The sequence below is a fragment of the Prionailurus bengalensis genome, chromosome C1 (assembly GCF_016509475.1).
Source record: "Prionailurus bengalensis isolate Pbe53 chromosome C1, Fcat_Pben_1.1_paternal_pri, whole genome shotgun sequence".
Classification (NCBI taxonomy): domain Eukaryota; kingdom Metazoa; phylum Chordata; class Mammalia; order Carnivora; family Felidae; genus Prionailurus; species Prionailurus bengalensis.
The window spans coordinates 212064359-212077794 of NC_057345.1; the positions used below are offsets into that span (position 1 = coordinate 212064359).

The 13436-nt window shown below is 43.3% G+C and overlaps 1 protein-coding gene across 2 annotated transcripts in view; it reads right to left on the reverse strand.

The window, feature by feature from the left end:
- LOC122481871 (SPHK1 interactor, AKAP domain containing) overlaps positions 1-11434 on the reverse strand; it is a 162597-nt gene extending 151163 nt beyond the window's left edge. Inside the window, exon 1 of one of the 2 annotated variants that reach the window (XM_043578053.1) lies at positions 10853-11434. In XM_043578053.1, the coding sequence (XP_043433988.1) occupies positions 10853-10884 (32 nt within the window). In that variant the 5' untranslated portion in view covers positions 10885-11434. The remainder of the gene's footprint in view (positions 1-10852) is intronic. The other variant, XM_043578054.1, reaches the window with a different exon arrangement.
- Positions 11435-13436: the final 2002 nt, after the last annotated feature.

Consider the following 13436-nt stretch of genomic DNA (forward strand, 5'->3'; position numbering starts at 1 on the left):
CCGGGTGGGAATCTACTTCCTAGTGCATCTCCTTCCATTGGCAATGCCACGTGCCTCCACAGTGATCTACGAGGAGAGCAGGAAATCAGTCTTGCTCTATCCCAGAATCTTGACGGTGTCAGGAGTGAGTGTCTGCTCACTAACTGTTGCTTGATGTCTGACCCTCCAGTCCTCCTCTTCTGTTGACATGTTACCAGAATTACTGTGCAGCATTAGAAGCATCTAATGTGAAGTTGGAGGTCTAATGTCATTGCCTATCTTGAACATGGTGTGGAGTCAAAGTGGACTTTGAAAATCCCTTATGAGGCTCATAAATCACGGCATGCTGAATTTTGTGAAAAAGTCTTATGAAGTTATTTGCGTGTACGTGTGCACTATACAGAAATGCAGAATATGTAATAAAACACAAGATAAGTATAAGCTTACCATCTTTTCAATAATGAGAGAGCCAGAGAGACGAAAAAATTTGAAAAAGGAAAATGAACATGTAGCATTGAATCTGCATGAGTTAAATGTGCTCATGGCATGCCATTATACCCCTAAATAGCAGCAGCTCTGTGGGACTGTGAAATGGGCAAGGTGTGAACTGATATCAGGATGAGTGTCATTCCCAGTTCACTTTCCATGTCCTCAGGAGGAGAGACCTACAGGCCACAGTTTTCATTGCTATTATGTGGAGCTGGTCCATAGGGCCTGCTTCCTGACCGCTTCAACAGGTGGTCAAGGTGAGTTCCATTTCTCCCTTTCTCCAATCCCCTCCTCTTATCACTGCATGTTAGTGATGAGAATCTATGGAAGTCCAGAGCAAAAGGAGAATTCTGTGAGGTCCCTTGGAAACCTTCATGAGCCAGTCAATAGCCCATCAGACTACCTACCATTTCAACCTTGAAAGTGACAGGGTCAGGCACAACGGGTCAGGTTACTGTGCAGTTTCGAAAACCTCCAAAATATCAGACGATTAACATCACAAAGGTCTATGTCTTGCTCATGTTACCCATCCATCATGGACTGGCTGAGACCTCTGCTTCAAGCTGTGCTCAGTCCAAAACTCAGGCTGATAGAGCAGCAACTACACGAAATATGTTATACACCATGGCGGAAAGCTGGAGAAATGAAGCAAATCATACATGCCCTCTTTAACACTTCCACTTGGAAGAGACATGCCCCTTCTGCACAATTTGCATTGACCCAAACAAATCAGATGGCCATACCTTGTACCAAGGAGATGAGCAAGTGTAATCCTTCCCCACACTTAGGAAGACAGCAGGAAATATTTGCTGGATAGCTTTAATGACCATTGCAACAAACAGATGTGCCAAAGAGTTAATTCTTTAAGGTCTCCAAGTCCACTTTGATCTGGCCTTATGTTCTTAAATAAACTTGAGGACGGCTCAGCTACATGAATGATTCACATATCGCAGTGAAGAAACCAACCATCCTGTCACCTTTCCCCTTTATTTAAGAAAGAAGGAGGAGACAGGCACCTAGGTGGCTCAGTCAGTTGAGCATCTGATTCTTGATTTTGGCTCAAGTCATGACCTCAGGGTTGTGGGATCGAGCCTGCTTGGAATTCTCCCTCTCTCTTTCTCTCGCTTTCTCCCTTTGCCCCTCTCCTCTGCTTGTGGGCTCTCTCCCTCTCTAAAATAATTTTTTTTAAAAAAAGAAACAAAAGAAAGAAGAAGGGGAGAGAGAGAAAGGGGGCACTCTTAGTAGAATCTCAAGTGCTCTTTCAGAGCCAGTACGATGAATATTTTAGTTAAATTAATCCCTGTGGTGGAAAGAGTAACGGGCCCCCAAAGATGTCCATGGTCAAATCCCCATAACCCGTGCATATGTTATTACATGGCAAAGCAGAATCAAGTTTCAAGATGGAATTAAGGTTACTTATCAGCTGACCTTGATGTAGGGAAATTATCTTGGGTAATCTGGATGGATCCCAGTGTAATCATCAGGATTCTTAAAAGTGCAAAAGGGAGGCAGAAGAAGAGGTCAGAAGTCAGAAGGACATGATGTAAGAGCTCAACCTACCATTGCTGGCTTTGAAGATGGAGGAAAGGTGCCATCAGGCAAACACTACAAGCAGCCTGTGGAAGTCAGAAAAGGCAAGGAAACAGATTCCTCCATAGAGCCTCCTGAAAAGAATGCGGTCCTGTCAACACCTTGATTTGCTTCCTGTGACACCCGTGGCAGACTTCCAACATACAGAATTTTAAGATAATATATTTGTGTCGTTTTAAGCCACTGATTTTGTGGCAATTTGTTAAAGCAAAATAGAAAACTAATATAACACCTTTATGCTTTTTTAAACTGACTTGTACTTCTAAAACCATGGCTCCCCTAAGGAGTTCTGTTAACTGTTTCAATAATTTGGTGATGTGGTGTGTATTTTAAATCGAAGGAACAAAAAGAAGCACAGTGGTCTGTAAATTATTATTTTTTTTTTAAATTTTTTTTTCAACGTTTATTTATTTTTGGGACAGAGAGAGACAGAGCATGAACGGGGGAGGGGCAGAGAGAGAGGGAGTCACAGAATCGGAAACAGGCTCCAGGCTCTGAGCCATCAACCCAGAGCCCGATGCGGGGCTCGAACTCACGGACCGCGAGATCGTGACCTGGCTGAAGTCGGACGCTTAACCGACTGCGCCACCCAGGCGCCCCTGTAAATTATTTTTTTTAGAGAGGAATTCTTTCAAACCATATGTCTAAATAAGTCACCTCTTCTGTTTCATGCAGAATGCGGCTTGGTGTGCATGTAGAGGTTTTGGTGCCTGGATTCTTAGACCTCTTTGGGAATAAACACAAACTTTTAATTCATGGGCTTGACTCCACTGGCTGTCATGTGCTGGGTTTCCACTGCTTTCCTCTGCAGGAATTTTGTGTCAAAATCTCTTACAGTGTCCACCTGTCTTCACAGCTGCTTTTGATTTGGAAACCATATTTTGAGAAAGATTGAATCAAAAGACATTTAGAAAAAAAATGGCATGTTGAAATTATATACTAGGCTCATCAAAGGCAAGAACGATTTCTTACTCATCATTATATACGCTTCGGTAACTTTCTTAGAATAGGAGTTAAAAACTATCTGAAATAAATGAAACCATGTGGCATGAATAAGTTCTAGGTCTCCATAGTGGGAATGTACATATATCATGAAATTAAGAAGGGCAGTGATGTAGTGATACAACATTTCACACACTGGAATATGAAAAGCAGGGTCCAAATTCTGACTCTGTCACTCACTAATTGAGTGATCTTGGGCAAGTCATTTAACCCTATTAAGCCTAAATTCCTTCACCTTTAAAACAGGAATAAAATAATTGCACTGACTTCCAGTTTCCACTCGGGGAAACTCTATCACACTTGTATAGATAGATAAGATGTCTGGCTTTTAATAAAAAAAACTTTACGTCATGTGAAAAGGTAGGGGGAATAAAACCTCCAAGGGATGGACAAAGCAACCAATAGAACCAGATGTGACTGTGTCACAGATGTTCAACTATCTGGCAAAAAACTCAAAATAATGATTATTAGGTTAATGACTCTGGTGGAAAAGGTACAATGCGTGCAAGCTCACAGGGGTAATTTCTGTAGAGGAAAAATCAAATGAAAATGTTAGAAATGCAAACCACTATAATTGAATGAAGAATTCCTCTAATAATTTCTTCAGTAGAATCAACTCAGCTGAGTAAAGAGTCAATGAATTTGAAGCAGGTCAATACAAACTACTTAAACAAAAGGATAAACAATAGAATAAAACTAACTAACTAATAAAACTAAGTAACTAACTAACTAACTAACTAACAAAACCAAGCCAGAAGAGAGTATCCAAGAGCTGTATCCTGATATATGTACTGTCGGAATTCTGGAGGGGAAAGACAGAATGAGAACAGGGTAGGACACACATTAAGAGATCACGTATTTATTTTTTTCAGAATTATTAACAGACACCAAACTACAGATCCAAGAAGCTCCGAGGACACCATGTGGAATAAAGGCAACACACAGGTGCACGTGTGCACCCTCCCTCCCCCCTCCCCCCCCCTTGGCCTATCACATTCAAACTGCTCTAAATAAGAGATTAAAAAGAAAATTTTGAAGGCAGGCAGGAAAAAAGGACAGGTAACATTGAAAGGAGCCAAAATAAGAATGAAAACCGTTTCTTAGCACAGACCGTAAACCCAGAAGACGATAAAGTGTCATCTTTAAAACAATGAAAGAAAAAATATCTTGCCAACCCAGAAAGCTATACTCATAAGAAATGATTCAAAAAGTAAAGGGAAAATTGACATTTTCCTCAGGCAACCAAAAACTGAGAAAAGTCATTGCCAAGAGACATTCCTTATAGGAAATGTTAAAGGAAGTTTTTTGGACAGAAAAAATATAAATAGTAAATTAATAGAGAAGATAAAATAGAATCATTAAGGAATTCTCAACCCAAAGGAAGGCAGAAAAGAGGAAAAAAGGAACAAATAGATAGCACAAACAGAAAAGAGCTAGTTAGTTGGTGAATTTTAGTCCAGACTTTCTAGAATCATAATAAATATGAATGGTCTAAACATACTAATTAAAAGAGATTATCAGACGGGATTTTTTTTTAAGGAAGATAGAATAGCCTGTCTATAAGAAATAAATTAAATACGAAGATTTAGGCAGGTTAAGAGTGAAAGGACAAAAAAAGATAAACCAAGAGAAAGCTGGAGTAGATATGCCAATATCAGCTAAGGTAGGCTTCCTGTCTGACTTACGTGGGCTGTTCATCAGCACGGATTTTATTTTATTTTTTTTTAAATTTTTTTTTTCAACGTTTATTTATTTTTGGGACAGAGAGAGACAGAGCATGAACGGGGGAGGGGCAGAGAGACAGGGAGACACAGAATCGGAAGCAGGCTCCAGGCTCCGAGCCATCAGCCCAGAGCCCAACGCGGGGCTCGAACTCACGGAGCGCGAGATCGTGACCTGGCTGAAGTCGGACGCTTAACCGACTGCGCCACCCAGGCGCCCCAGCACTGATTTTAAAAATCGATCATGAAACACACGTACTTAGAGGAGTTTGTTAAGTATGATAAGCAGCAAAAGACAAAGGTTCACTGCTCAATGTATGTCACACATACTATCTCAATTCTTATAATGGTTGCCCCAGTGTGGATAACCAATAACTGCCAAGTGGTAGAAGCAGGATGTTAATCACTGTGCAAAATTCTTTAAAAAAAAAAAAAAAGATTTTGTTATACCTTCTGTGAGCATTATGCTGCTCTCCCTATGGGGAGGCATTAAAAATAAGCCAACCAGAGTGCCTGGGTGGCTCAGTAGGTTAAGCATTCAACTCTTGATTTCAGCTCAGGTCATGATCTCAGTTCATGGGATCGAGCCCCACATCAGGCTCTGCACGGACATCGCGAAGCCTGCTTGGGATTCTCTCTCTCCCTCTCTCTGTCAAAATAAATAAACATTTTTTCAGTTAAAAATGAACCAATCCATTCTCTAAGCTGGACTTTTTTTTTTTTTTTTTTTTTTTTTTTGGATGGGTATATCGCTTCAGTTTCTTTAAATGCCTTAACTTCATCTGTCACTTTTAGGAGAATGAGATGCTCATCCATATCAGGCCCAATTGAGAGTCATTGTTTCAGTAAAGTCTATAACACTGTGGGTTAGAAATAAAAGCGACCCAGCAGAGTAGCATACTCAGGGTCTATATCACTACATCCAGGAGAAGACAGAAGAGCCACAGGTCAAGCAACTTGCCTAGTCACAGCCATCAATTCCAGAACAGGACTAAACATTAGGTCTCCTGACATCAAATACACCACTTTGCAAGTCTCCGTAGCTGTTACTCTCATGCACAGAATAAAACCCCATTAAAATGAATAGTACCAGACAAAGGCAACCCCTTGTGAATGAGAAGAGCTCTAACAGTTTATTTAAAAACTGATTATTGGGTATCAGATACATATTTTATACTAAAGGAACCGCATGGACAGATACCAGGGGCCCCTAAAAGTGTATGTGAAATGTGGGATTATCGGTGGACTTCTAGACTCTTTATAATATTGTTTTTATGGTAAATTGCCTTCAGAGTTTCTGTCTCTTCTTCAGATACCTATTATGCTGCAGCAATGTGGATCTCAGAGTCCTCAGTACCAGGACTGACTAATTCCCAGTTTCTTTCTCTAAAGGAAATAGTACCTCTTGGGTCATGTTTCCTTGAAAATTCTGAGTTGGAGAATGTGGTCACATCAGCACTGCTCTTTTTTTTTTTAATTTTTTTTAGCATTTATTTATTTTTGAGACAGAGAGAGGCAGAGCATGAATGGGGGAGGGTCAGAGAGAGGGAGACAGAATCTGAAGCAGGCCCCGGGCTCCGAGCTGTCAGCACAGAGCCGGATGCGGGACTCGAACTCACGGACCGCGAGATCATGACCCGAGCCGAAGTCGGCACATCAGCACTGCTCTTGAAGAGACTGTGATTTCCAGGAATGAGAATGGCCTTCAGTTTATACTAAATTTAAGACAGTGTCTGTTGTTTGTCCTTGATCCTCAAATTGTTAGGAGTGATGGATTCATCTTTTCTGAGAGTTTCAGATATCTAGGACACAGAAATGTCATGTCCTATTGATTTTTTCTTTTTGTATAAATTCGAAAACAGATAACCTTTCAATAAAAACTGGATAGAAGACCATAGTCTAGTTTATAGTATTACCTTGTTTGCTCCATTAAAAAGAAAAAAAATCTAGTTGTTTTTCTCCAGAACCAGCATTCCTAGAGAAAAGCCTGGAGATTCTGGCGGGTTGTAGTGAAATGTTGCTAGGTTAAACTTAGGTTTGGTTAAAATAAACTCACAGGAAATCTAAATCAAAAGAGTTCATTTTTTTCAAAAGTCGATCTTTGTTCGATAAGTTACTCATTCAAAGTGCCATATAAAAGCATTACTGAAATAGAATCCAGTAAGCCAAACAAAATGAAATAAAAAAAAATAGTACAGTATTAAAAATCCAAGTGATTTAGGAAATGAGACGTCCCCTTTCTGAAACTTCAAATTCAACCTTAGATGTGATCAAGGTGACAAATTATTTCTGTTCGCAAAAATGACATTTTCAGTATTTGTCGGCTTTAAAAGATGACCTTGCTTTTAGGCTGCCCCCATGTGTTCTAATGATACCAGTGTTGGTCCCAACTGTGCATCAGAATCTTTTTCCCCCTTTTGGAAAAAAAAAAAAAGGTATGGATTTTTAATCAATACAAGAAAGAAAATTAAACCTGAAGCCAGAAGAACTCTGTGGATGACTCAGTTTTGCTACATACTATTGCGTGGCTTTTTAAATCCAATTATTTTCTACACTTAATTTCCTTTTCCTTCAAATTTTTCAACTAGGAAGTGGGGATGGTTATATCTGTCGTATTCACTCACAGGGATGTGACTGATCGAACAATTTCATACATAGGCTAACACTTCATAAAATATAAACCTTAATTTACACACGCCAGTTACCAATGCAAGTGAGGGTACCCTTCCGTCCAACACCAGTAGTTACTATATTGTGGTGCAGGGTACCACGGCATGGAACATCCTGGGTGAAGAGTCCTGGGATTCTCTTTCATTTTCATAATACTTAGTTTTGCCACCTTAGCAAATCAAATAAACTTTTTGTAAAATAAATGAATATCTTAAAAACTTTCAGATTTCTTTTTTTTTTTTCCTTTTTGTTTTTTTCTTTTTTGTTTTATGTTTTTCACTCAAACTAGACTACTAGTCAGGATACAGGTGGGGTCTGGACCTATAACACAACTAACATGGAACATTTCATCTTTCCACAGCTCAGCCCCATTATTGGAAACACCTTCCAGCTTTGACAACCAGTGATTTAAAGAAATCTGTAATGTGATCCACATAATGTATTGTAGACTTAAAAGTGTCATATTAAGAACTAATTGGAGCTTTCACAGAGGTAAGGTAATATATAGTATAACAACCCAAAGAAGCATAAACAATTTCTTCAAAAAAAAAAAACATGCTTCAAAGTATCTACAGTGTATGAATCACATACAAGTTTTAGATCAATCTTGACAAAACACTGCTTGAACAAAATTTCGTTTATATCTTTGAATCACTGAAAAATTTCAGAACATGTAAAAGCCAACACACCAAAAATTCTATAATTAACTCAATGTATAGCTTGATCATTTTCTTTTTCCTACCCCATTGCCAAACAAAATTTCTTCAATGGCATTATAATTCTTTATAGAAAAAGTGATTTATAATCACTCAATTTAGTAAACACTGAAAACATTATTTCATATTTAGACAGCACACATATTGATTGACCACAATTTGATTTTTTCTGACCATTGCCATATTCTTGTAAAAGCTTGTGTAGAGTTTCCAGTGATCAATTCTTTATTCAAGGTTTTGTGGACAAGTGGTATGAATAATATAGTATTTCCATACACTGTTTCGTAATTCTAGTTTATTTTTTGTATATCAATGCCTGTGGCTTCCAATTAAATATTACAGAAAGTTGGGGCGCCTGGGTGGCGCAGTCGGTTAAGCGTCCGGCTTCAGCCAGGTCACGATCTCGCGGTCCGTGAGTTCGAGCCCCGCGTCGGGCTCAGGGCTAATGGCTCAGAGCCTGGAGCCTGTTTCCGATTCTGTGTCTCCCTCTCTCTCTGACCCTCCCCCGTTCATGCTCTGTCTCTCTCTGTCCCAAAAATAAATAAATGTTGAAAAAAAAATTAAAAAAAAATATTACAGAAAGTAAATTATGTTTCTTGTATTCAGTGAAATAGAGGATCAAACTAACTCATCTATTAGAGTTAACTGAATATCTCTCATATGAGTAAGGATGCTGATAAAATAGCTGAATTACTACACCGATTTGTGGAAATGTGATATGTCTTGGTGAATGGACCAAAATATTCAAGTTTAAATTCAAAATTTAATTTGCTGCAGCTGATATTAAATCAATATTAATATTTTTACAGAGCAATATCATTGCCGTTGGTCCGCTCTTCATAAGGTCATTTTTTTTTACAATACTGCAACAGAAATAATGTTAAAGAATAATTGGCAGAATGAATTTTAATATTTCAGAAAATGTCCCAGCTTTTGAATAGGAATACAATCTTGATTCAGGCCCAGCACCCTTGATCTGCAAACTTGCATTTAACGCAATCCGTCTCCTACCAGAAGTGTCTCTGTTGGAATGTGGGAATCACACAGTTTACCATTTCAATTCTCATGACCTCAGGTAGCAGAACCCCCAAATGGCTTCACTTTCAAATGCCTCACACTTTTCCCTAAAAATCAGTAGCAATGTGTGTGTGTGTGTGTGTGTGTGTGTGTACATATATATATATATATATATATATATATATACACATAACTTAAAAAAAAATCTTCCTGTGGTCTTAACTGTCTTTTTCGTGCATTAGGGCAGAATGGAAAGACTTCATGGTAGTTTGACCGTGTCTGTCCCCAGGGTTAGAGATTTTTCACTTTACAGCAGCTTCAGGCCAGGCATAGACACCACCGTGGGCCTTTTCCGACCCTTTCGCTACCCCGCAGAAAAGGGATGCTTAAAAAGGAAATTGCCTGTGGAGCTGGGAAAGCTCCATTTCATTACAGAATATAAATAAAGACTTCAAGTCTCTAGATGGCAGCCTTCAACGCGCTTGAAAAGCAGTCTCGGTCCTTTGCCACCCCCCACCCTCCTCGACTCTCATCCCCATCTTGGCCGCTTGGCAATATAGTATCGGCTGCATGTGTGCCCTCGCCCTTGGATGTTGGGTTTCGCTGCTCTCCAAGAATGCGAGCTGAAAAATGTTTATTCCTGTGCCTGATCATCTCGGCTGGAACTGCCTAGGAGTGTGCTTGGGGGAAAGGGGGGGAGTTGGGGATGACAAGATGAGCGACACCTATAAGCCCCTCGCCTAGGAGAGGTGGGGCTGTGCGGGCGGCAGTGAGACCCCCGCACCCCCCTCCCGGAGCCGCAGCTCGGGGTGGTCGCTCCTCGAGCTGCGCAAAGAGCGCAAAACCACCTGCTCGGCTCAGGGAACGGCGGCGCTCCAGCCTCAGTTTACCGCTAAGGTTTATGGGGGGGTGAAATACAAAAATCTCAGTTTCCCAAATTCGCAAAGGACTGAGTCTGAGGGAGCGCGGAACCGGGGCAAAGGGAGAGAAGGAGACCGGAAGAGACGCCTCCCAGGGAAACACGCTGCTCCCACCCGGCCGAGTCGGAGGCGGCGTCCCCGACCCACCCCGCGTGGGGACCCCAGGCTGGGGTGGAGGCCGGCGGCGCGCTCGGCCAGCGCAGACCGGCTTGGGATGTGGGGACGCTTGGGGCGGGTGGGACTGGAGCGGACCGGGTCTTGCCGTCCCAGGTCTCGGTGGGGCGCAGCCTGGGTGCCGTCGGGGATTAGGGGCAACCCCCCCTCCTCCTTCGCACCCCCTTGCCCAGACCCAAATGCATGGGGATGGGGTACTCTGCCCTGGTCTCGCTCCTCCTCGGCTCATCCCCACCTAGGAGCCCGTCCCCCCACAGGGCGCGAAACCCGCGCAGGCTGTGCCCACGGAAAGTCTGGCTCCCGCCGCGTACAGCCGACCCCAGCCCCGACCCCCGAGGCGGGCCCGGGCTGTCCCCCGACCCCGAGCCGCCCCGGCGCGCAGGCCGCACCCAGCTCCGCACCCGGTGGTGCACTAGACGGGGGCCCACCGTCTCCCGGGGGCCGCTCGCTCGGCCGGGGCCAGATCAAGCCGAGCTCAGACCCTGGAGTCCCCGGAGCAAGTTCGGGAGCGACCCGGGGCGCGCGACGGAGTTCGAGGGCCACTGGGTGGGGCCAAGGGGGAAGCGGGTCTTACCTCGGTACGGAGAGCAGGGAGTTGCCATCCATTGGCGACGCGCGCGCGGGGGAGAAAGGCGGCAAGCGCGCGCGAAGGACGGAAGTCTGGCGCCAGGAGCCGGTGCCCGGAGCGCACGGACGGGCGCGCGCAGGCTGGGACCGCTGTCGGGGACACGCTCCGCCCCGGCCGGGAAGCGCTGCCCGCCGCGACCGCTGGGAGCTTCCCTCCCAGTCGCCCCTCCGATCGCGCTGGCTCGCTGGGCCCGAGCTCCAGCCCTTTGCCCTCCGCCGCCGCAGCCCCGGCAGGGCGCTCGAGGCTCCCTCGGAGCTTTCCCGGCCTCTCCCGGAGCCCAGCAGAGGGGACTCTGAATGTCTCTCTCCCCTTCCGCCCTGCCGTCGCGTCTCCTCCCCTCTGCCTCTGGGGTGCGGCGGGTCTCAGCCCTGAAGTTGTTCACCCACTTTCCCTCGTTCGCGCTCTACTGCTGGCAATGCCCACATTCCCCACTGGTCGCGCACCATTCCCTTGGCTGCGTTGCTAGATCTGATGTTATTTTTGGTGTCTTCTACCATGTAATTGGCTGATAAGTCAGAGCAATACTGTCCTTGATCTCCCAACTAGTCTTTCTTTACGTGGCCTCTCCTTCCTGTTTTTGCTTCTCAAATTCTTCATCTAACTCATTTTGCTTAATTGTGACTCACTCACTTCTTGCCTGCTAGAAGCTTGTGTGCACATAGAGGTCTCCAAACCCATGACTGTGGTCATCCATCAGAGGCCAGCACCTAGGCCCTGGAAGGAAGGGCCGTCAGAGAAATCCCCAAGGGCCTGCTTCAGTATCTCCTTGAGCAAAAATGACATTCGTTTTCAGAAGAAAGACGTCGGTGTTAACAAATGACTTTTGAGAGGACACTGTTGACTCTGATCCTTTTTCATTATATATATATATATATATATATATATATATATATATATATAAAGAAAATCAGAGAGCTTCTACAAATGGGAAGATGGAGTGTGTGTATTTGCCCTATTCTCCTGGTAAGGGCAACTAAAAACTCTGGAGATTATAAAATAGAAGAAGACACAAAGGTACACAGAAGAAGGCAGACAAGCTAGGGAACGTGGGCCACAAGGACTGACATTGTGGGGAGTTCCTCGGTTTTCTTTTGGCAGCACATATCCCAGATGTGGGGCGGAAGAAGTTGGCAAACTGGAAATGTCGGTGGGTGCAGGCAAAACACCTCTCCTCTCTGTAGCCATAGGACCAGAAAAGGGGCAGTTTAACAAGACAGAAGATTTGCAGATAATAATGGCTATGCTCTGGCTGAACACACACACATGCACACACACACACACACACACACACACACACACACACATCCCGTAGTCCCATCTTACCAACACCATCAAAAGACAAGTGGGAAACCCAGATTCTACTGTTTCGAGGCTCTAAGGAAGAATCCCAATTCCCCAGCTCAGCTGGTGTCAGAGAAGGCTGAGTAGGGAGCCAGGCATTTGTAGCCATCCCTCCCCATCTTGGTGTCCATGAAACCTGTATTTTCGTACAGCACAGCAGTAATGATGCCTCCCCCCCCCCCATTAGGCATGGCGGGGTGGGAGAATCAGATCTTTTGCCACCACCCAGAAGTAATGAGACCGCATGGGAAACGATACCTAGGCACTTCTACCAGACTAGTGATGGAAGCTTAGGACTAGTGAGAAGCCTGAACCCCCATCCATATCTAGCAGCAAGGAGGACATCCCTCTCCCTCAAGTGTCAAAGAAAGTCAAGAGGGGAACCTAGACTCATCCCTACCTAGCACCAGTGAGGCAGCATCACCTCCCCACCCAGCCCCTTTGTCCTGTAGGAGCAGCACCGAAAGAAGTCAACAAAAACAAATCTTTAAATGGGATTCACAGTCTCCAAACATAATACCCCAAATGCAAGGACTTTGGTAGAAAATTACTCAGCAGAGTAAGAACCAGAAAGACTCCAAACTGAATGAAAAAAAAATCAATAGATGCCAACACTGATATGACAGAGATGCTATAATTATCTGACAAATAATTTAAAGTATCCATAATAAAACTGCTTCAATGAGCAACTACAAACACACTTGAAATGAATGAAAAATTGAAAGACAGCCTAAGAGAATCTTAGCAAGCCAATAGAATACATAAAGAAAAGCCAAAGGGAAATATTAAAACTTAAATATGCAACAATCAACATAAAACACTAAATGGATGATTTCACAGAACAGTGAAGAGGGTGGAGGAGAAAAATTAGTGAGCTGGAAGATGAAATTTTGTAAATCATCTAAGTTGAACATAGAAATACAGAAAATAGACTTAAAAAACAAAAGCAACAGAGCCTCTGGGACGTGTGAAGAAAAATGGCTGAACAATTTGTACATTTGGCAAAAGACATAAAGTGTAGGTTCAAGAAGCTGAGAAAAATCCAAACATGATAAACACAAAGAAATCCACACTCACTAAGGCCCATCACAAACTTCTGAAAATTAAGGACATGTGCAAAATACTGAAAGCAGTCATGGGGAAAGATTGCCTTACCCATCAAGGAAAACAGTTCAAATAACAGTGGGTT